Genomic DNA, 25109 nt, shown 5'->3' on the forward strand with positions numbered 1-25109 from the left:
GCGACCTGTTGCATTCTACTGTATGCTGATGAAGTTATCAACTTGGAAATTGACCATGTGTAATTTCAACCTGGATTATAACGGATTCCCTACCTATGCAACTGAGTCTCAGGCACTCCGTCAACAGCCATGGCCATTGCATTGCTCGGTGCGGGCACTGACTCGGGCAAGCATCGCGGTTCTCAAGGCTGTCGGCATACAATTCAATTTGTTGAACCTTATTGAGTCGACAACGTCCACATTCCATCGTTGTCAACAAAGGACACAAAATTACGCTTTTGCCGTCAGCATGTCAATCAGTTATTTCATCAACCAGTGCACTTCGCAGAGAACCAATAACATCTGCCAGCCTGATTGCAGAAATGATCAATAAAGACATGACCATTGACTGAGTTGGATTTACCAGGCTTTAGATCTCTGCTCTGAGCGTCTGCCTGTACGTTATTCAATTAAATTTGTATAGATATGGTGCTACAGTTAACCGGTGATGGCGACCAATATTCTGAGCATACATGTTTACAAATAATGCCCCCCCAAGTGCATATGTTATTATTATTTGCATTTCATTCATTGAGCTTAAATTATTTATTTTATATATATGCTGCATTGCTGAAGTGTCTGTTTGTATGATACTATAATATTGCACATGATTTGTTTATATATTGTGTGTGTGTGTGTGTGTGTGTGTGTGTGTGTGTGTGTGTGTGTGTGTGTGTGTGTGTGTGTGTGTGTGTGTGTGTGTGTGTGTGTGTGTGTGTGTGTGTGTGTGTGTGTGTGTGTGTGTGTGTGTGTGTGTGTGTGTGTGTGTGTGTGAGAGGATAAGGGGTGGGGTGGGTATTAACAGATGGCCTGCTCAGTGAACAGAGGGAAGCTGCCAAGAGAGAGAGGGAGAGCGAGTGGGGGAAGAGTGAGGGAATGGACCTCCTCCTTGAGTTACTGTGTCTCAAGCCTTTCTAGATAGACACTTTGGCAATTCCCAAATGCCTCCACCTACCCATCTGTAGTTAAATATTTACCCACTTCAGTATCCTCTGTGCAGTCTCTTAAATAACTCCTACTCGAAAACTAATTGGCTAGCTACAGTAGCTGCTGAGCAGAAATGGAAATATTTTTGATTCAGCTGTTTTGGAACTTTGCTAAATGAATTCTGTGACAAATGTAAAATACAGGGCCTGTGTTTGCTGTATTTGATAAACCATCGCAATGTTTGCCTGTCTGCCTACCTTTTGTGGTAAAAGGTTGTAGGGTCGGCCATAGCTGAATGGGTTTAGAGGCCGTCTGAGAATCAGAAGGTCCACGATTAACCACCAACTGCTCTCTGGGTGCTGTATTAATAGTGCCCACTGTTCCTAATAGTTAGGATGCGTAAAAGCAGAGGACGAATTTCACATTATGTACAAATGTACAGTGACAAAAATACCCCAAAGGAGTGGTGATTAAATACAATCATTATAAAAGCCTCATTTATCAGACATGACCAACCCCGTCATTTGCTCTTTTGTTTAGCTGTGAAAAAAGTCCATGCCAAGCATGGCGATCCTTCTTGCCGCAGAGACATCGATTATGTCCATCGGTGTCTCCTTTAATTGGTGTGGTCGCCATATCTTCCATGCTAGCTATCGCCGGGTTTAAAATAGCCATGCACAGCTAGCGTTGCAATCATCTGCCACGGTTATGTTCCAGAGGGGAATACATTTTCGTTTGTCATGATTTGTTAAATACCTTCCGGTCTGAAGAGCTTTTCCGGTGGCTTCCTCTTCTCAAATTTTAAAGGGCTGAATTACAGACTGTGTCTGGAGCTAAATTATTATGGAAGAGAAAGGCTGGCCTGAGAGACTACTGTGTCTCGGCTTGACGAAAAGCCACTTTGTTACTTTATTACAGTTTTCCTCCCAAGAGCCCTCCATCACAACGCCTACAATCGATGTTCACTCTGTGTTCCTCCTCTTCATGCCTACAAAGCTTATAGCGTCCCTCTCTCGCACTCTCTCTCTCTCTCTTGTTGTTTCTCTCCCCCTCCACCTTCTACTCCTCCTCCCATCACTCGATCAGACAGTGACAGGTGGCCGAGCTCATTTCCGCGCCAGTAGCCCCTCTCCTCTAGTCTCTTCTTGGCTCTTTGTGTTTTCCCCCTGCACTCTGTCAGAGAGATAGAGTGCCAGGGGCTCATCATGCATTTCCTGCTCTCGGGGGCTGGGCTGGTCCCCGCTGGCCACCAGACAGGATATGTGTGAAATTTGTACATGTCTAAAGCTCTCCGGAGGGTTGGAATTCACCTTCAGTGTCATGGATGTAGGACATATGCGGCACACACATTTAGGCGTAGCCCAGTCTCAAAAGCCCTACATGCGGATAGTGAAACTGCTGGTCTTATAGCGGTTTATATTGCTGCCATACCATTTCTGTCAACTCATCGCTCATCACGGCTGGCTCTATTGTTCATTGTTTGGAGAAAATACAGTTTTCAGTCAATAAAAATGTCTTTCAATTGGAATTCGGCCCAAGAGTATTTGATTTAATTCTGTCTTTTTAGTTGGCTTCCAGTATTGAGATTAATCACACATAAATGAATGAATGGCCGCCTTGTGAATATGGCCAATGGGGTTTGGGGTGTGTTCTGCTAGACTGGATAGTGACATAATTACAACGTCCCCTTCGATTCCTTGTGGAGACCTGTGTTCCATGTCCTTCCTCCTCGCTGCCCTCAGCTTCCCATCTTGCCGTTGTCCTGTCTAAATGATAAAACTGCCCACGAAATAGAAATTATTACCATGGGATGTTGTATCTGTTATTCCCACTGATTTGAACGCGTTGAACTCCCAAAACATGAAATGTAGTCTTCATAACAAGTGTGATCTACGGTATTCTATTGGCTCTTTGACGCTGCCTCATTGACAATAACCAGTAGATTTATTTTGTGACTTTCAGGGACCACAATTTAATTTTTTTGTACTCAACTGTCGTCCAGTCAGTGAATATCAGTTGTTATCCAGTCAGTGAATATCAGTTATTTGTCCGGGTTGTTCAGTCGGTAGAGCACTGAGCCTTTGGACCACAAGGTCATGGGTTCGATCCCGGACACCGCCAACTGAGCGTATGAGTAGCATGGCTTGGGTGCGGCAAGTTGTGCGGTAAGTACTGGGAGCTGATGGCAGGTGTTGTGCTCCACCTCAGCAATCCATCTGCCAGGTGTCTAGCGCATTGTGAAACAGAGATAGACTCCCGCACTCTGGCAATAAGCCTCTCCAACTTACTTAGCCAGGACAGTGAATGTCAGTTGTTATCAGTGGTGGAAAGTAACTAAGTACACATTTTAGGAATTTTTACTTTAGTGGATTATTTAAAAAAATCTGTACGTTTACTTCTACTCCACAACATATCAGAGGCAAATACTGTACTTATTACTCCACTACAACTTGAAAACCTTAGTTACTAGTTACTTTGTAGATTTTTATTACAAAACATGCATTAACCACTTTATCCCTATATATCACGAGCCGCAAAGCGACACGGTGTGAGCTTGTAGATCTGCTATTTTCAAAAGATTTGTTTACATTTTGAACACTTGTGACGTAGGAAATTCTGCATAATGAGTACTTTTACTTTTACTTTTGGTACTTTAAGTACCTTTTACTTTTGTACTTTTGCTCAAGTAAAGTTGAATACAGGACTTTTAGTTGTAACAGAATATACAGAAACAACCTACTTAGCCAGGATAGTGAATGTCAGTTCTTAGACAGTCAGTGAATGTCAGTTGTTATACAGTCAGTCAAATATCAGTTCTTAGACAGTCAGTGAATGTCAGTTGTTTTACAGTCAGTGAATATCAGTTGTTATCCAGTCAGTGAATATCAGTTGTTATACAGTCAGTGAATATCAGTTGTTTCCAGTCAGTGAATGGCAGTAATACAAACATTCATTTGTCCTTGGTTAGTCTCGTATTTACTGTCAGACAGATGAAATGTCGCCTGACGACATTGCTGTGTCCGCGAGTCTCGATACTCTGGTTTCTGGTATTGGGAGAGAGTTGTATCGTGTCTATTATTGACTGGACCTTGTGATAGTGTACAAAATATACACAGTTTTAAGGTAGTTTCCAAAAAAAATACACACAACACAAACATACTAGACCTAATCCTCCCAAAGGAGAAAGACCACTTGAAAAATCTAAATGTAATCCCACATTTGACATTCACCATCCACCATATAGTTCCCCTACTAAATCAGGAGAGAGAGAGAGAGGAAGGATGAGAGGGAAAATGATGATAAGGAAGAGAGGAGAGAGAGAAAGGACAAATGGGTAACAAAGTGAGATAGGGAAGAGTGTGTGTGTGTGTGTGTGTGTGTGTGTGTGTGTGTGTGTGTGTGTGTGTGTGTGTGTGTGTGTGTGTGTGTGTGTGTGTGTGTGTGTGTGTGTGTGTGTGTGTGTGTGTGTGTGTGTGTGTGTGTGTGTGCGTGCGTGCGTGCGTGCGTGCGTGCGTGCGTGCGCGTGTGCGAGAGAGAGAGAGAGTGAGTCAGGTGTAGAGAGAGGGGCGGACGGAGACCGGTAGCGAGCAATGCAGATAGGGAGAGATTGAGAAATGGAGGGAGAGTGTATTACTAATAGAGAGATAAGGAACCCTGCTCTTACCTCCTGGCAGACCGGCACTGTCTGATTGAATGCCTGTGACAGGACACCCTGCCACGATGCCGGTAACCACTGTTAAAAGGCTAATGAAGTTCAAAGCCAAGTGTTAATTTTGGAGGCCATTTCAAGGCCTCTGATGGGGTAGAATGACATATTAGGGGTCTTCTGGCTCTGGTTTTGCTGCCGTAAATGCAGCCTCGGGTTCTGCCACAATAAAAGGCCATTTACAATTTAGGCATTTAGCAGACGCTCTTAATCCAGAGCGATTTACAGTAAACAAGGACAACACAAGATAATACATTAAATGCATAGAAATAATAATCTAGGATCATAGGTAAACCAAGAACCTATCATCAGTCTAACAGTAGAATATCCAAAAGATCTATAATCTATACATTGAAGCTATACACACTATAGGATTCCAGGTCAACAATGACCTGGCATCTGTCTACATAACATGCTATCTAAATCATTTAGCCTTTGCATAAGCCTGCAAGGTCATCAAGGCTAGGGCAAGTGCTACAGGCTAAGGTGGAGTCTGAAGAGGTGAGTCTTCAGATTACGGCGGAAGATTGGGATTGAGTCTGCAGTTCCAATTGCAATGGGGAGTTCATTCCACAGTTTGGGAGCCAGAAGGGAGAAGAGTATGGGACGTGTGGAGTGTTGCCCCGGATGTTTTAGTGAAGGTTCTGACAGCTTCCCTGTGTTAGCTGATCTGAGTGAGAGGGAGGGGTGGTAGGGTTGCATCAGGCTTTGAAGATATCCCCATATCTTCAAAGCCTGATACAACCCCTCCCGCTCTGTGCCACCTTTGGTTGCTTTTTAAGCCAACATGAGTGTTTTGTACTCTGTGTGGGCGCCAATGGAGAGAGTGGAGAAGGGGGAGACATGTGAACATTTTGGCTGGTTGAAGACCAAGCTTGCTGTGGCATTCTGGATCATTTGGAGAGGCTTAAGTGCACATGCCGGGAGGCCAGTAAGGAGAGAGTTATAGTTACTTGAGAAGACTGTCTGTAGGACCTGGCTTTGAAGATCTAACACAATAATTGTGGATCCCATGCAGGTCCATTGTTACACAGTTAAATTAACACTCGGTAGGTAAATTAACACTCAGTAATGCTGTATTTTCCACTGATTCACCCATCGCTATATCTGGCCCCTTGAACGCAGACTATTTCAATGCTGGTCATGGTTAAACGTTGTACCTGGGGCATGTGTAATAGTGATACTCGGTGACTCACTTGACCCTGTTGGCCATCAACAAAGTGCCGAGGCTTAGCGAAGGGGATTGGTTTAATGAGCTGCCATTTTCTGTCATGTTCTTATGTATTCTATTTCAGTGGTTCTCAAACTTTGTCATGTCAAGGACCCCCAAATTGACACTTATTAGCCCGCGGACCCCCATTTGAAAAGATATGCCAGGGAACCCCATGAGAGAAGATTTTGTTACGGCTCTAGCAGTGATTCTCAACCATTTTAATTTCAAGGACCCCCAGTTTGACATGCTTTAGGGCTACGGACCCCCATTTAATGGCATTTCTATCACTTGGACCCCAATTTATATTGTAAAATCAATGTTAATTTAACTCTGAGAGTGTACAAATGGAACCAAATGGACCTGTTAGGGTCCATTTGGTTCCATTTGTACACTCTCAGAGTTACAGACCCATAAGGGTCCATTTGGTGCCAAATCTATCATTTAGCTGGGGACCCCCTGGAACTCCCTCAAGGACCCCTGGGGGTCCCCGGACCCCACTTTGAGAACCAATGTTCTATTTGCTATAGATGCATAATGTGTTATGATGATGTTGTTTGATTAACATTTGCACATGTTTGCCGTGTGTGTCCCCTCGTTTAGGACCTGACCACGCTGCAGTGTGATGTATGTATCCTGGTCTTCTCAGTGACTGACAGGCGGAGCTTCCACCGTACAGCGCAGCTCCGTCTCCTCCTCAGGGAGTCACACCCGCACACGCCAATCATCCTGGTGGGCAACAAGAGTGACCTTGTCCGCTCCCGGGAGATCAGCACAGAGGGTGAGTCGGGGGCGGAGCGCCAGTCTGTAATGCAACACCTGTCATCCAGGCCATATATCGTATGTCACATGGACACACAATACTTGGGGTGTACATACCTACCGGCAGTGGCGGAAAAAGTACTCAAATGTTTTACTTAAGTAAAAGTATCAATACTGCAGTGTAGAAGTACTCTGTTACAAGTAAAAGTTTGGAGTAAAAAGATGACTTGAGTAAAAGTACCAAAGTATTGGTAGCAAAATGTACTTAAAGTACCAAAAGCAAAAGTACAAAAATGTTTGAAAATAGCAGATCTACAAGCTCACAACGCGTCGCGATGCGACGCGTTGTGAGCTTGTAGATTGGCTATTTTCAAATAGCCTATGTATAATAATAATAATAATAATAATAATAATAATAAAACTTAATTTGTATAGCACTTATTTAAAAAAAGTTACAAAGTGCTTGAACAATCAAAACAGCAATCAACAATGTTCAATAATGAAATAACAGTGATATATTACATTTTAAAATAGAACAGAGCAATAATAAACAACATTTATCTCAGGGATAAACCCTGAACCCACAGTTTGTGCACCACTGCCCTAGAGAATACCAGAGAAAGGCTTTTTCTTAAATGCTTTCTCCATTGGCCGTCTCTCTGTTCAGTCTTTCCTTTCTTCTTTGGGTGTTTATCCCCTCCCCTGCTTTCTGTTTTGCCATTTGTCACCTCATAAGTCCAAATTCCATTAGAGAGCCTCTTGAGGCTTTGTCTTTGATCAGCAGAATGGATTTCTTGTTTCTGTGTGCACGGTAGCCGAGGACAAATACCCCTGCAGCAATCTCATCAGCAAAATCATTTCTCCTCTATCATTATCGAAACCAGAAGAGGTATCACGAGCGCTGTTTGGATACTAACGTTCACAGAGAAATGAATGGCTCTCGTGGATTCCAGAGCTCACTTTCTCTATCAGTGTCATCATTACTGTAGAGTGGCTTGTTCTTTGAGATCTGTGTACCCACACGCTCTTTGGCAGGCCATAGCAACACTAAATCATGGTCTTGGCTTCAAAAATCAACTGAAAAGGAAACACGTGCTGCACCTGATTTTTTTTTTAATTATGTTTGTATTGACAGAAATGCATATACACTATACAGTGCATGCACATATATTTGTACATATCTATCAAAACAGAAAAAAGCTCCAGAACGTATATGCATTGTCTTCCTTTGAGTGCATGTATAAACTGAGTGCCATGTTTTTAGTTTTTTTGTTCTTTGTTTTGCTTCATACAATTTCCAACTATACTACTATGATTGCAAAAAACATGGGTACTGTTATAGAAACCTGCTACAACTCCACTGATTGGTGTTTTTAATTAGGTTCAACTGCTATTCAGCCAGCACTTGATGGAGGCCTTGAAGTTAACGGGTGCACATTATAAAGCATTTTGGTATTAGGCCGTCTCTCTTTATGTAATCCGTGTTCCACATAAGCTTTACAGTGCAGTGCAAGAAAAGCGAGTTGCACAGCCTAACATGACCGTGATTCGAACCCACACAGTCGTGGTGAACCCTTCCACTTGTACTTGAATTGTCTGGTTATGTATCTAGGTGTATAGAGTGTTTATTTCATTAATATTTCAAATACGGTAGGCCCATATTGCGGTAGAATGCTAGTTAGAGTCGAGCTAGCTGAGAAAGAGGTGGAACAGTCACAGCATAGAGTAAGACCTGGATTTGAAGCCATGTGATCATTCTTAATTTATGCATCTGAACCATTGTACTCATACTTATTCAGGTTGATGGTTGTGGCAGCTTACATGAAGTCTGGTTTGCAACAAATCCATTAAACCTGAACAATTAGGGCATCTTACCTCTTGATGTAACATTTTACATGAAGTCTGGTTTTGCAACAAATCCATAAAACCTAAACTAAAATGTTGCTGACAGCCACTCTGCATTTTCAAGAATACCGACTCGCTCTTTAAATGGCTACAGCATGTGTTTGATTTGAAGCGTCAGTGCTGTTGCACTGCAGGTGTTAATGAAAGTGCTAAAGTGGAGATTGTGTAAAAGTGGCCCCAGGAGCAATTTGGTGTTGAAGTAACTGCCTTCACACCTGTCCGGCATACAAAATCACATCATCTTCCATTGTGAACATAACAGTAATACCGTTGCTACAGCCCCTCGTCCCCCGTCTAATCCCCGAACAAAATGTCATCCGAGTGTGTTCTTGTGCTCTCTGCCCTCTCAAGGTTGTGTTTTCAGACGGGATGTCTCATTTCTGGATTATCTCCCTCTCACAGGGGGTCACTATCTTTAAGAGAGGGGATCAGTGTGCGCATACCAGATGTACAGAACTGCCAGCCTGCACGCACGTGCATGCACAGACCGACAGACAGACAGACAGACAGACAGACAGACAGACAGACAGACAGACAGACACACACACATCACTCTAGACAATTTCTTACTTCTTGGCTGCTGCAGGTGACACTATGAGAACTATGATGAGAGGAATGAAGAATTAATTAGAAATGAGGGGATAGAGGGGGATAAAACAGTGAAGAGGGAAAGGGGGGCAGAGAAAGGGAGGTGGGTTGGGGAATCTCTCTCTAAGGAAATTATGCATAACTGTGTGAGAACAGGAGCCCGAGTTAGAGCAGTGGCTCTCAAAGTGGGGTCCGGGGACACACCAGGGGTCCTCGAGAGGGTTCCAGGGTTTGTTATTGAAGACTGATGCCTCTACAAACATCTTTCTTTAACACCTCAAAATCACAAACAATATGTACCACGCTTCATCGAAACGCCATTCTGATGTAGGTGTTCTCACTTAGATTTCATAATGTGGGCATGGCTGTTACGATCATGACATTTTACTTGATGATTAATTGTCACACAAATAATTGCGATTAACGGTTTCATTGTTTTGCACGGGCAGATACAATAGATAGATCTACAAGCTATCAACGTGATGCGTTGTGAGCTTGTAGGTCTGCTATTTCCACTATTTTGGGAAATATTTTTTTCAACATGGAATCGATATTGCAAAATAATTGCGATTATCTCAAATTATTCTGATTTAGGGGATTATGTAATAATTGTGACAGGCCTAAATGTAGGTCCATTATATGCCATAATCCATAAGTAAGTACTAAGTCCCATATGCATATGGGACTGGGGATGGGGGATGGAACAAGTAGAAGCATTTGTCCTTCTGTTGAACTTTTGTCCGTAGTAAACAAACCTCTGTCACAAACCTCTGTCTACCATTCTACCTATATTACGATACTCCATCAGAAACGATTAATCTATAATAACAAAAATCCTAATTTTGCATCAGAACAGACATGTGTTGATTAACTGAAAGGCTGGTGTTTTTGTTTGTTTGTTTTTAATGCGTGGAGTACATAAAAGCCTTTTAGCCTGGATTTGTTTCAGAGTTGCCGTGAGTCTCAGATCATCTGGTAGTCGATTTTCAGGAAGCTTGTGTTTACCAAGTTACTTTTCCATGATTGTAATGGTGACATAACATTTTTCATTTGATATTGAAGTATTGATATCTTATAATCGTTGCCGGCGCAGACGTCACAGAAGTAGGTAAAATAGATTACTGTAGCTTAAAAAAGTGGGGGAAAAGTCAAGTAGATTACTGTAGCTAGCTGTAGACAAGCTCACACGGCATTGTGATTGTAAATCCTTTTTTTTGTTGATAAATGTGCAACATAAGACATGCCCAAAATACATCCTAGTCAGTGGAAGACAGGCACTGCCCCCCCCCCCCCCTCCATTTCCTGAAAAGTAAAAGTTTTAGATATACAATGTTTCCACCCGACAGTGACCCCATATTACTGTACATACTACAGTATACTAGTGGGATAGGAGGCATGCAACAGCTTTGCTCAGCATATTCTATATTATTAAAAAATAAAAATAGCAGCGTGTGTGGTCAGCAAATATGGAAATGGTGCATCTCTGTTACGGAGACACCCCGACGACAAGGATGTTCAACTCATACACACACACATCTGATATCTGAGCCTGTACAGTAAGTGCGGATGTGGAGGGGCTGAGCTTTCAGGTGTACATCAGTACAGGCCTAGTCTCATGCCCAGCTGAAATGGACTCGGGTCATAAAGTCTATTCCTGGAGTGCACAGTGACACTTTTATTCCCTTATCCACTCACCCCCACTGCCTCCACCCCTCCCCGTGTTTATCTGCTGTCTTACTCACCATGCCATTCTCCGTCTCTTTATCTCTGTATGTGCACCGCTTCTCTCTCTCATGCGCGCTCACACGTGCATGCGCATGCACACAAACACTCTTGTACTCACATGTATTTTATGCTCACAGACTTGAGTTCTTTTTCTCACTTTCACTCACACTCTTGCACTATCTCCCACACACTTGCTCTCACATGCCTATATATTCACACACACAGGCATGGACACCCACACACACACACACACTCTCTCTCTCGCTCTCTCTCGCTCTCTCTCGTACTTGCATGCATATTATGCTCACAGACTTGACTTCTTTCTCTCACTTTCACGTACACGCACACACTGTCACTTGGTGAGAACACATTCACTGGCTAACTGGGTTAGCACTGTCCCACTTTAATATGACAGCTGGTGATGAATATGTTCTCTGGGTCTTGCGCTTATAGTCTGCATTCTATCCCTCTGCTCTCTCTGCATGTTCCCCTCTGTTCTCTCGGCATGTTCCCCTCTGTTCTCTCTGCATGTTCCCCTCTGTTCTCTCTGCATGTTCCCCTCTGTTCTCTCTGACTCCTTTAAGGGCGATTTATACTTTGTTGCTATTATACTTAGGGTTGCGCATTGCTTGTTGATCGGCTTTCAGTGTTCGACACGGATCAATAGACCAAGAGGGATTTTCTTGTCGCTTACTCATACAGGTACAAGCAGGGAAATGTTGGTGGGACATCTCTGGGTCCCACAGAGACTGTGTTAACACAACATAAAAATACAATAAGACAATACTAATACTGGATGTAATGAAGTACATGAAGAAGAAAAATCAAAATAATTGTTTAGCTAAATTCAGCCTCCTGGTGGCGCTATAACAGAACAATGTGAAAATGGTGGCATGTGTTCCTCGGCCTAGTGGTAATGTGCGTGCAAAGTTGCATGGCAATTGGACGCTGCGTTTATGATTTGAGGCATTTTGTTCAAAACAAGCCACTCCTGCAAACTTTAGATGCCAATCTTAGCCAATCAGGATGGATTATGAAAAATCGGACAGATCCGTGTTGATCACATGACTATAGAGATAATGTGTACAGATTTGCGTGATGTTTAGACAAAATCCTTAGGAGTAATATCAAGAAATGTGTTTCGCAAAAATCAGCCTCCAGGTGGCACTATTAAAGGTCTCCAGGAAGTGTGCGTGCAAAGTTTCAGCCAATCCGCTCCAGTTATAGGTAAAAATGCGAATCGGCCTGTTATAGCGCCACCATAAGGCCGATTTGAGGCATTTCTTCCTCCAGGGGTCTCCATCTCTTTAGTAAACAGAAAACAAATTTTCAGGTTGGGATACTAATCAGGACAGATTCAGAAGAATCAGAAGAGTGAACGATGATAGTAGAACTTGTGTAAAGGGGGAAAAAAAGTGTAAAGGAAAAAAAAGGGGGCCAAGTACACACCCCTGGGGGACTCCACACTGGGCAAGACCTAGCCGGTTAAGTGTCTAAAAGGAAGTACCGGAATTTGGCGGAAGTACCGCCCAAGGAAATGACGTTGGCGCTTTACAAATCTGTTTACATTCTCCGTGAATGAAACGAGTGTTGTGATTGGTCGAAAAATATTGTTTCCGGGTGAAATACGTACAACAAAAGTCCCGCCCATATAGACACTCTCTGCTTTAAGTCGTGACCAGGCTTTTCTCTTCGCAGATGAGTAAGGCTGGGAACGAGGCGAGGGGGATGATAGCAAACATCTTAATGAAACCTGGCAGGTCCGATCAGTCGGGTACGAGGGCAACCACTTGAGTGCTTTCCCAGGGATAACCAAGGTCAGAAAGGGTGTCCAGGAGAAGCTAATGCTTGACTGTGTCACCTGCAGTGGTGTAAAGTAACTAAGTACATGTACTCAAGTACTGTACTTAAGTAAAGTTTTGGGGTATTTTTACTTTACTGGAGTATTTCCATTTTTTAGGACTTTTACTTCTACTCCACTACATTTCAGAGGCAAACATTATACTTTTACTCCACTACATTTATTTGAAAATTTGAGTTACTAGTTCCTTTTCAGATATACTGAATGTATGTTATAAAACATACATTAACCACTTCAGCCCTATTTTATACCTAGGCTATTTGAAAATCAAAACGCGTTGTGAGCTTGTAGATCTGCTATTTTCAAACATTTTTGTACTTTTACTTTTGGTACTTTAAGTACATTTTGATACCAATACTTTTGTACTTTTACTCAAGTAACATTTCAAACACAGGCCTTTTAAAATACTGAGTATTTTTGTATTGTGGTATTGCTGCTTCTATTTACGTAAAATATCTTCAGTACTTTTTCCACCACTCTTCACCTGCTGCAGGTGACTCAAGAAGGACGAGGACTGAGGAGTGAGGAGTGTGAGGCTGCTTCAGTAGAATGGGCACATTTGAATCATGACTGTTTAGGATCCAAGAGGTTATTCTGTGAGCGATGGAGAGAGAGCCCCCTGTGGTGCTGGTTCAGAACCATTGTGCAGGAGGCCTCACATCCTGTATGTTCTCTCCCCTGGCCTCAACCTTCTTCATTAAATGCATGGCTGCAACTTTCGATTATTTTCTTTGCGAATCGATTACTTTTACGATTCATCAAATAATCAAGAAGTATGTCTTCAGAACTTTTTTTTATCCATTAAATCGACTAGTTTGATTAATTGTTGCACCCCTAATTAAATAATCTCATGTTTGTCCTGTAACTTTATGTTACTCCCACCCAGGTCATGTGTATCCCCCTCCCCCCTGCCTCCTTTCTTCATCATCTCCTCCCCCCTTATCTCATCTCTCCTCTCCGCTCAATTCAATTCAATTTCCCACCACCGTCTTTCTCCTCTTCTCTCTCCTCACTTCACCTCCCTCCTCTCCTCCCCCGCCACTCCACTCAATTCAATTTCCCACCACCCTTTAACGGGGTCGTAAAGACGCGATTCAATCACCTGTCATTGGTATTATGCTAAGACCTGCAGATCTGGTTAGGGATTTGTCTTTTCCTACTAAACATTGTCTCCTCTGCTCCACCCTCCCCTCACTTGCTATCGAGGCGTTGTAGTGGATTGACAGCTGTCGTGCGGCTGGATTATTACGCAGCAGAAATCTAGTTTTCTATCCTACTCGTGGTAACACAGATAAAAATGTAGAGCCTGCAACAAAACCTGGCCCTGCTTGGTTGTGATTGGATTTCGCTGCCCCTGAAGTTGTGAGGACCAATCAGGGACCAGTATGCAAATATGGGGCGGGTTTATCACCATAAAGGCATTTTTTTCATTTGCCTGTTGGAGACGTAGGTTCCACACAGAGATTCCAGACTAATATCTACGCAGTGATATTAGTCTGGCCATGCCAGGCTAATACCTGCCTACTTTTAAGATATTTGACTGGCTAAGGGATATCACTTTTTTACTTTGAAATTTCTGTTGCACCTCCAAAAGCAGCTTAATGAGGAAGAACACGCACAATCGCACATCCAATACCAAATAAGGCAGATGCTGTGCAGAAAACAAAATAGACTTAAAAAAACAGCTTACAAAGTTTGACTCCACTGTCAGTAGATCATTGCGTTCATTGCAAACACAAAGTGCCTGTGTGATGTTTCAAGCTACATGCTACAGTACATGTTTACACTTAACATGCCTTCTAATATCTCCTTACAGAAATCATGATTTTTTTATCAATCTGGACAGAAGTATTGATAAATGTTGATGTTTTAATTTAATTTAGTATTTGTATTTATGTGTCTACCACTGCATCGGCAAAGCTTGCACCAGAACTATCAAAACGAACACAAAATAAAAAATTTTGAACTGCAGATATGTGCAGATGTGCACATAGTGTTGCAGAATGTGCATGTCAGATTGAATAAAATAACACTTTTTTGGTGATTTAGTGATTGAAATCCACACTGCAGCTATATAATCTAGGAAAATATAAATATTAGATCATGATTCTTATTGACAGACACACTATTAAATCACTCAATTGAAGGCCCATGGGGCAAAACAAACTTGATCAAGATATTCCGTAAGAATAATTTTGCATGCAAAAAATGAATACATTAATGTGGACCCAGCCCTAAAAAGAACCATAACTTCAAAGACAGGAGAGGATATAAGACTCAAGGTTAATGTGGTGGTGTGGTGTGAGCCATGGCTCGCAAAGAAACGCAATTTAACCATTGTGCTATACTATACTATAACAGCTCTGTATTTGGCCAGCTGTTTTCCCTGTTTGCCAAACCTCTTCACCGAAAATAGCCAATCTGACGTGTTGTGAGATAGCAGATCTACTATTTTTGGTGAATGGATTGTTACCCCAGAATAGGGATGATGGTGTTCAAGAGGTTAAAATGATCTAATGATATGGATCTCCGGATCCACATGGGAATGGCGTGGCTCCAATGTGGATCTCAGACTTCATGTGGCAGCGCCTGTGACTTCACAGGTGTTTATGACACATCTATGATTTAAGACTCCAAATCTGGGCAAGGTTAAATATTTCAAAAAGTATAAAACGTACACTATGTACATGTACAGCCTACTGGCAGTGAGTGTCCACAATACATTTGGCGCTAATGGGTCAAACGGGCTGTGAGACTAGCTCCGGACACACGGACATCATCGTAAATAGCAACCAACCCTCTTACAGACAGCTAGACTCCTGCAAAGCCACGCCGTAAAAAAATGTCTTCATCAGGATATCAAGAGGAAGATTATTTTAGGGATCGAAAGTTGAGCTGCAATCTGCAATAAACAGTGGGATCTAATAGTGTGCAGACTCTATTATTGTTTTAATGCTGATCTTCTATTTGTCCTGCATCTGTTCACCAGAGTAGATGAGCTACATTCCACACCCACAATGCATGTTATGTGTTTACCTCTCAAATGGCTTGGGTCCATTAGATGCTAATAGACTCTTTTCACAGTAGATTTGAGCGTGGCATTAAACATAGTTTCAGCATTTATTTAGTCCCATAGGGGATAGACTCTGGAGAGTATTAATCCAATATGCCACTTTTTTTGCCATCAAGTCAATGTCACCACCCCCAAAGGGAGCACTTAACCTGCTCAATACCATAGATCTGTTTTAAATCATGGAAAGTCACAGTCATTACAGCAAATGCTTTTGTGTTCTGCTTTAAGCCTGAGTTATACTTTGTTGCGCGCCGGTGCCCCACACCGGTGGAGCTAACACAACAACAGATGTTAATGTATCATCGTCCATTGATATGGATGCATTGTGAGTCTTTTGTGTATTCATAACTTCATTATATTTGCTATCAGTTTTCAGAGGTCCCTAATTGTTACCTGTACAAACAGCACTGAAACAACCACACCAGGAGGAAGGCAGTTGGGAAAATTTGCGCTGACAATGTCAATACAATACAGCTTGTTTGTTTTGCATGGATGTATATCTATCAGCTTCCCTTTATCGCTGAACCGTTGTTTGATCAGGGAAATGGCCGCGTTTCACTGAGAAACGGGGCCAATGTCAGCAGCACATTCTGCAGTCGTTTGTCTTTATCTGGGAAAGTCACATTGAGGTGGAAAACATTGTCCCATTTGAGCCGTAGCCAAGAGAGTTTGAGCACAGCAGCAGGCAGTACAGTATGATCACATCTGCACTTAGATGATGGTCCCATCCTGGGCCACTTCTGTGTGAATTAATTCCCCTTCTTCCCTCATCACTCTTTCTGTCAGTCCCTCTCTCTCTTCTGCTCTCTTGTCTTTCTATTCCCCTTTTTCTCCCTAAACCTCTCTGCTTCAGTTTGTGTTTATTTCCACATCTTTAACCACTTAAGCCCTATTTTATACCCACATTGTATTCAAAAAAGAAAAATCCATTTTTTTTAAAGAAAACGGGGAGAAAAAATTCTCTCCCTCTGCTTCTCTCGCTCGCTTTCTGTTGCTTTTATCCTCTATCTCTGCCATGCTGTCTCACCCCTCTCTCTCTCTCTCTCTGTGTTCTCTGTACCAGAGGCCCACTCCAGTGCCATGATGTTTGACTGCCTCTACCTGGAGCTGTCGGCCTCGCTTGAACACGGCACCACTGAGCTGCTGGAGGGGGCGGTGCGAGCGGCCAGGGGGGACTGTGTGGGTCCCGGCTGGACCGACGGTGACCCGGGGTCGGGCCGCAGGGAGAGTCTGACCAGCAGGGCCAAGCGCTTCCTGGCCGGGCTGGTGCCTCGCTCGTACGGCCGCGACCGCGACCGGGACCGGGGGCGATACCGGGAGATGAGCAGGCACCGGGGCAGCAAGATCCTCCGGCAGAAGTCACGCTCCTGCCACGACCTCAGCGCCATGTGACTTGACCACATGACACGCCCCTCCACCTCCAACGTACGCACACACACACACATACACACACACACACACACACACACACACACACACACACACACACATGCCAGATGAAAAAGGTGGTGGAGGTATGATGGAGGTGGTAGAAGGAGGGGAGGACAGAGAGACGTTGATAGAAATTCCGGTGATACCAACGAAGGGCATGCGGCGGATGAGTGACAGGGGGGGGGGGGGGTTGAGAATCAGAGTCTGAGATGTCAGTGCAAAGGAGATATGGAGAGAAAGGGCTGAAATCAACCTGGACTGATCAAGGCTGAGCCTTTATCATATTTATCCATATACCTTTAGGTAAGCCGGGGGCGGAAGATAGATTGGAGGAGAACAAATGAGAATCAGACAGAGATGCAGGGAGATACAGAGGTGAGCCTGATTAGATGTGCTCGCCTGGATGAATCAGAGCACGTTCATTACCCTTCTGTAAGAGAGAGAAGAGAGAAAACGGGAGGTAAACAAGCGAGCCACATCAAGATGGTGAGTGGACGGATTTACTGTTGAGAAATGGGGGAAACTGTGGGTGGGCTGGAGGTGGGAGCGAGTAAAGTCATGAACAAACAAGCACCCAGGAGGCACACACTGATTATGTAGAAAATGGTAGTGATCTAAGCTAGACTTAACGTAGACCTTGATTTCTTTTTTATAGCATGCTGTTCCACGGTGAGTAGATGATCTGAGGTGAGATTATACGACCCTATAGGCTCCTGTTAGGATTACACGCTACAGGATTTATGATACCTCAGTGGCTAAACTACAGTCTTGCTAGTATCTAACCTTGTCATTTCGAAGGCAAGTCCCTTTATTCATAAACACCCCATCTATGGACTTGTGTCATACCGAGGACTACGGTGTCTGATTTCCTGACACTGCATAATCCCCTTGTACTGCTGGATATTGACTCTGGACATTGTTCTCATTGGATTTGAGAAAGTGTGACCATAGGCGACTGCTAACGCTTTAAGATTTACATGTACAGTATGAACTCAACCATGAATTTAATATCAGGGTGGAAATTAAAGCCGAAGCCATACATCACCAAATCCACAGTGATTAATCTTCACAAAGAACCCTTTACACAGAGAGAGAGAGAGGGAGGGGACATAAGGAGAGGGGGCCATAATGGCTATTAGAGAAAGACAGACAATAGCCTACTGACCTGGACAATTGTGAGTCCTAGCACAGTAGGTTGCCAGTTGCCACTGGAACACAGACGAGAGATGGTGGAAATATTTGAGAATAAACTAAACTACCTGTTTCATGTTTCCTTTTGTGTTGCTGGTGTTTTGTTTATTTGTATTTTGTTTTATCCTCTGGCATTAGCACGTGTTTTGATACTGTAGGCTACAATAATTCTACTAGACTAGCACTGTGGGGGCTGGCCACACAGGGGGGAAAATGGCTTGAGAAAAAAAAGAACGTTCTGGAAACGTTTGGTCTTGTCAGCGTGGCAGTACCACTGTCACATGCTCATTGTCACTGTCTACTAAACACTCTTGTCTTTCCCAGGAGAATAAATGAACTTTGTTTAACATCCTTATTGATTGTTCTTGTTTCTTAATGTTTTTAAATGAATGTCTCATTTTGTCCGTTAGCTTGATTACAGCAAGGTTGTGTTACATCTTGTGTACAGGTACATAAGAGTAAAACTTATTTTTGTTTGGCTTCCTTCACACAATTAAGCAACATAGGTGATAATAATAACTATAATAATAATAAAACCGTAAAAAGATGTAAAAAATAAAGAGAGGGAGTGAAAAAAGAACAGGGGGGGGCAACTCACTACTGGATTGACTTGAGTTTCATGCACTGATTCTGGGTCGTTCCTGCTGTGTCAGTGGCACAGAAAAAAATAAATAAAAGTCATAATTCACCCACAAAATTATAATGTTTCTATCAATTACTAACCCCATGAAGCCATGAATTCATGGATAATCTTTGTTTGTGTTTCATTCATTCACGGTGAATAATGAAGAACCCAACCCAGTTTATCAACACATTTTGAATATTTTGCTGTTGTTAACCTTGGACCCATATTTTCTTCAATTCATCAAGTATTCTCTTTAATTTTTTATTCTTCATTCAACATGAAGGAATGCAACACAAAAGAAAATTCAACATGAATTCGGAGCCTCACGGGGTGAATCATTAACACATTACCTGCCAATCACGAGTATAACCGTGATTGGAAAAATACCCCGTTATCTGCCAGTCCCGAGTATAACCGTGATTGGATTTTTTTATTTTTTTTTCAATTTATCCACACAGAACCAGAGATATAGCCATCCAAAGATTTCTAGCTCCATTCACTCCTTGGTTAACTTATTACTTTAAAATCCTGTATCTCGGCTCCTGTGTTTTTTGTTTTTAACATTGGCAGTGGGGGAAGTAAAAAAAAAGACCTCTGGCAGGGAATGTGTTAATAGAAAAGGGAATTTGGGGGTGAAGTATTACTATAAAAAGTCTTTGGCTGCAATAAACAAAAATACTGGATCCTCAAACAGTCCTGACAACTGTCTCAAAGGAGAATAAGACCTTGTAGATAGTCAATTCGCATTGTCGTATCAGACAGCCATAACGTAATGTACTGTATAAGAAACTCAAATATATTCTGGCAAATGTCTCAAAGGAAAACAAGACCTTGCAGAGAGTCGATTCAGATTGTCAACAACAGACTACCCTAACTCAACATGATATGCCAAAAACAAATGTCCATTCCCCTGGATCCCTGCAGGGAAAACCTACCGTTGGTATATTGTTTCTTATAGACCAGATCTAGCCTTGGATCCATCCTGATTCGCTCTGTTTGGCGGATTTCTTTGACCAGATCCCAATGTGTGAATGTTTGTAACAGATGGGTATTTCCTGGTAGAATGTCTATGGACGTTTTCACAATCTAAAATAATGTGTCCAAAACATTAGCTATGTCTTGTTTGTCAACCTGTGGATTAAAATAACAAAATAATATATTTACAATGGTCAGTAACAATTATACGTGTCCTGTTCTTCCAGAAATAAGGTTAATGAATAAAATTGCTCCAATGCGACGCCACCGGCGTTATCTACCCGGACATATTTTTTGTTGTTGTGGTGATGTCATGAGGTCTATTATAACCTCTTCACTTTCTTATATCAAAAATGTAAGATCTACAAGTTCACAACGTGTTGTTTACTATTAGTCGTATGATGAAATATATAAGGCTTAAGTGTTTAAAACTCTGATGTGCATAGTGACTATCTCAAGTGGATGTAGCTGAGTAGTCCTGCCCGAAGACCTAAAAAACCCTGTGAAAATAGCAGATTTACAAACAGAGTAGTCCTGCCTCATGTGATGTCCAGAAGCCTAATATCTCCCTTGGCCAAAGGGGGATTCCCTTGGGATGCACGGTAGATCATTGTTTTCTCATGCGGCAGACCGAGGTTCAAATCCAGGTGGTACAGAGATACAGTACATGGATGGGTGGACTGTTGAAGACTGGCAAAGGGGCAGAGGGGACGAGAGAGACGTGGGGAAAGCAAGAGAGTGAGAGAGGGCAAGAGAGATGGAGATGGAGGAAGGATGGTTGCTTGGAGACTGTTGTCAAGGAAACAATATGTCCTGGAGTCCTTTGGTATCTCAATCATCCTCGATTAGTTTTTTTTTTTAAAAGACTTTTAATTTGTGCTTTTTTATGCTTTATTCAGATAGGATAGTAAACAGAGACAGGAAGTGCAGGAGAGAGTGGAGGATTCCACACAGTAATTTGTAGGGCGGCAGCGGCTCCCTTTGGGAATTGGACTGTTCCTGGTTCAATCCCCAGCTCCCCCTGAGTGTCGAAGTGTCCTTGAGCAAGACACTGAACCCCTAACTGCCTCCAGAGATGGTTCTTGTCTAGCTTTCGACGATAAGGTCATTCTAGCCTGCGCTCTCACACACAGTGGTAAACATTTTGCTGCCTGCTCCAAACACCATGAAAAACACTCTGCTTGTATGATCAATTTATTCTTAGAAACTCTTACATAGGCAATGACATGTAATATTTGGAATATTTTGCAATCAATTTATGAATTGACTATAATCATTGCGTTATAAAATGTACATTTCATGTATTTTCAAAATACGTATCTCCAATACATTTCTCTGACCAGTATTTTGTATTTGTATTGTGATACAGTTTTGACCCAGTAGCCTATTTGTAATTTGTATCAAAATACATTATGTTGTATTTTTACTCATCTTTGACTGCTCCTGATGAGCAGGTTGGGGCCTTTCATGGTTTCCTCTGCCATCGGTCGGTGTGTGAATGTATGAATGTAATGCACAATTAAAATGTATGCTAGGACCTCTGTTTTTTCCCTCTACACACCAAACATCTTTGCCAAAAAATAGCCGTTGCCCCAGAATAGGGACACTAGGGTTCACGTGGTTAAGAGGATTTGGTCACACTAGCCAGTAGCTGAACTATAATAGACCGGCTTCAAATCTGTCCGCGTTACATGCCAAAGCTCAGACAACAAAGAAGAGAAACAAATTAGATTTGAATCCTCTAGTCTATTACATTGAATCAGACTCTAAAATTGTGACAGAATCTCTCTCTCTCTCTCTTTCACTGACTCATTTGTGGGGTATAGGCCTACACCGGGAGACTAAACCGGGAGGCAAAATAATATTTTTTATAGGGATGTGGAGACAGGCCGTCTAATAGAGGTGAAAAACCACCAGATGAGGTTTAAAGCTCCCCACTTTATATATATTCAGCCGTCCTTAGCTGTCCTCATGGATTAAAGTTCTGATTATTATAAGATTAGATTAGAGTGGGCCAAACGAGCAATAGAATACATGTTCTATTGCTTACATTATAAATTGTAAATTGGTGTTAAGAAGCATCTTCCATAAACCTTTAATGGTCTCGGATATTCCATAAGAGCAAAGGTTAAAGCCTCAATCTGCAATTTATTCAACTGGGTGGCTGTATGTAGAACAACAACATACAGTAGGTGTAGAATGATAATACCTCATCATAATTACATATCGTGCTAATAAACGTTCCTAAACAATTATTGTTTAGGAAACACTGCTGGAGGAATCTCACACTGATTCACAGATCAAAGATTGGGACAGCCTAACAAAAGCAAAAACAAGATAAGCTGGCTGTAACAAGATAGCCGTAAGCTAATAAAAAACTTTGTGTGTGTGTGTACATGCGTGCGTGTGTGGGTTGCCATCAGCGCTCTGAACACGTGGAGGCTGTAGTGATGGCGGTGCAACGTGGCACCTATACATTGAGTGGCATTGAGAGGAGCATGGCCATGTTATTTATTTTCATAGAGTGATGGGTCAAAGGTCACAGTTCCTTTGCTTTAGCTCCCTGGTGCACAAAATCTGATTACACACACACACACACACACACACACACACACACACACACACACACACACACACACACACACACACACACCGCTATGTTAAACAAAAAAGCAAGCAAGGAGAAGACAGACCTGAATATCATGCTTGAACTTGAATTAAAAACAAAATATACTGTAGGTTATACAAACACATTCTGTCACAGCATTAAAGACTATAGGTTCAAGACAATGGGTCTACTCTAGTTAAAGCACCACTATAAAACTTTTGAATTACCATAGCATGTTACATCCTATATTAAATTTGCCTATAGCCTAGAGGGTCAACCGACGGTGGGTGCATGGGTGGACGGTGGGTGGGTGGTTGGACCCGGGGCTCCTGGCTGCCACAGGTTCACCGTCGCTGCAACAAGCGTCGGAAAAGTGTACTGCACCCGGAAAAGTCTGGTTCCAGATATATTCTCCTGAAGCTTAAACAGAGATACAGAGATTTATACACAGCGTGGGTTAACGCCTTGCATCATCACGTCAGCCGTCAGTTGTGACTCGACTTGTTCCGTTTCCTGGGCAACCAGAAAATGGTACAAAATGAGACCCATCAACAATAGCCCTAACGTGGGGGTGCCTCATTTGCGCAACATAGGACTAGGTTTTTCAGGCCGCTAAAATCTACAAATACAAATACATAAATGCAGCATTTATAAGCAACAAATCCCACCCTGCCTTAACAGTAAAGCCTGCAGAAGCCTGCAGAAGAGTTTAGTTTAACAGTAAACTAAACTCTTCTGCAGGCTTTACTGTATTATTTGGTAGGGTTTGACCAGTGGCCGGAATCCACATGGCAGAGCCACCAAAGAGTTTGTCAAAATTTTAGGCCCTCTCCGAAATCGCATACTATTACTAACATACCATTTAGTATGCCAAATTACTTTTTAGTATGTCCGACAGCTGGCTACTAAATAGTACCACCAGATGGGGTAGGCTACTTTCCTAGCACTACGTGGCATATAACGAAGTGAAAGCACGGTTGTTACTGCTGGCATCAGGTCATTGTTTTATTTTGTGTATTTGTCCTTCTAGTGACATGTCTCTTGGGGGCGCTCTAAGTGTGTTCTATGTGTTGTAAGTTTCCAATTAGGTCATTTGTCACATCTGTGTGTTTTTTGTAATCAAGTATGTTTGTGACACCTGTTGTGCTGGAGAAGAGAGCAGCATTCTCATTCCACTGTGGGAGAGCAGGAGGAGAGAAGGAGAGTTTAACAGAAAGAAAGACATTAAAGTAAAATAGAAGAAAGTAAAGTGAAATAAAAGAATGTAAAGAAGAGAAAAGCAAAGGTTTTGCAGAAAGACTGAAGTATCCAAGTCGACCCCCACCCCCATTCGTGTGCAAGCAGGCAAAGTGGTCAGTAATTGTTGAAAGTCATGTATATTATTGTGAATGTCAGAATGCCCAATTTGATGTTTTGTTTTTTGTCTTTTCTGTATGTATTGTCAGTTCTACGTTGTTTTCAAAGAATAAACACCAGTAACAGGAACTCTGAGTCTCACATGCGTCGGATGGGAGTTACAACTGTTTAGTATACAGTAGGCTGAAAATAGCACACTGTTTAGTAGGTAGTAGCCTACTCGTGTGATTTGGATTCAACCATGGTCTTCTCTATTATTCTCAAACGTTTCATTTTCTGATATAGCCCCTTCGTGTAGCCTAAATCCAACCACTGGTTGTACCCTACCAAATACAAAATTAAAACCTCTTGCAGGGAAACACCTGAGAGTCTACAGTCAGGTTTAGGGTGGAATTTGTTGCTTATAGCCTACATGCAACTTTTTATTTGTATGGGATATAATTTGATATATAGTCAAAAGTTATAAGTGGCTCTAATGTCAAGGGAAATAAATGTTGTGTTGCCCTAATTATTGTTTGAATATCACCCCACCAAAGGGTCACGTCGTCTCTAATTTGAAGCAGGTCAGATGGCAAAAGGAAAGCCACGTGTTCTGTAAGCTCAGTTTGGCAGAAAACCCGCCAAAAAAATGGATTTCATGGGATTTGTCATTTCATAATGACTGGGGCATGTAGCGTTGGAAGGTGTATTTCCAGTGAGCCAACTTGTTCAATAACAGCACCCAGACTCTGTTTTGGAACACAACCTTGTAACACCTATGAAGGAAGGAACATTACACAACTATTTGTCAATATGGCTGCCAAACTCCCCATTTGATTCTACTTTAGTAGTTTTCTCTAAAGGGATGACTGCCTTCTAGGGAGGAGAGTTTTTATTTCCCACCACACTACCATCTGGTGGTCAGATACTGCAGGTTTTTGTAAGGGGCACACTGCAAGTGTACCAATGTTCTAGAATACTGCATACCTGCCAACCTCAGTCAGACCGTCTGACAACAGGAGATGTTTTTCCAGGGGGGGGGGGGGGTCCCCCCAGGATTTTTTTAACAGAGTAGATGTAATTTCCAGTATTCTGGTAGATTTTGGGAGTTTGACACTTTTATCAGGCTTTAACTTACAGTACATAGG

General features: G+C 42.3%; 1 protein-coding gene across 1 annotated transcript in view; it reads left to right on the forward strand.

The window, feature by feature from the left end:
- The window catches only part of rem2 (RAS (RAD and GEM)-like GTP binding 2), a 40551-nt gene extending 21782 nt beyond the window's left edge, over positions 1-18769 (forward strand). The window contains exons 5-6 of the mRNA XM_084057112.1: positions 6486-6663; positions 16860-18769. Of these exons, the coding sequence (XP_083913238.1) occupies positions 6486-6663; positions 16860-17188 (507 nt within the window). The 3' untranslated portion in view covers positions 17189-18769. The remainder of the gene's footprint in view (positions 1-6485; positions 6664-16859) is intronic.
- The last annotated feature ends 6340 nt before the right edge of the window (positions 18770-25109 follow it).

This window comes from Gymnoscopelus microlampas (genome assembly GCF_963454915.1).
Source record: "Gymnoscopelus microlampas genome assembly, chromosome: 5".
Lineage (NCBI taxonomy): Eukaryota > Metazoa > Chordata > Actinopteri > Myctophiformes > Myctophidae > Gymnoscopelus > Gymnoscopelus microlampas.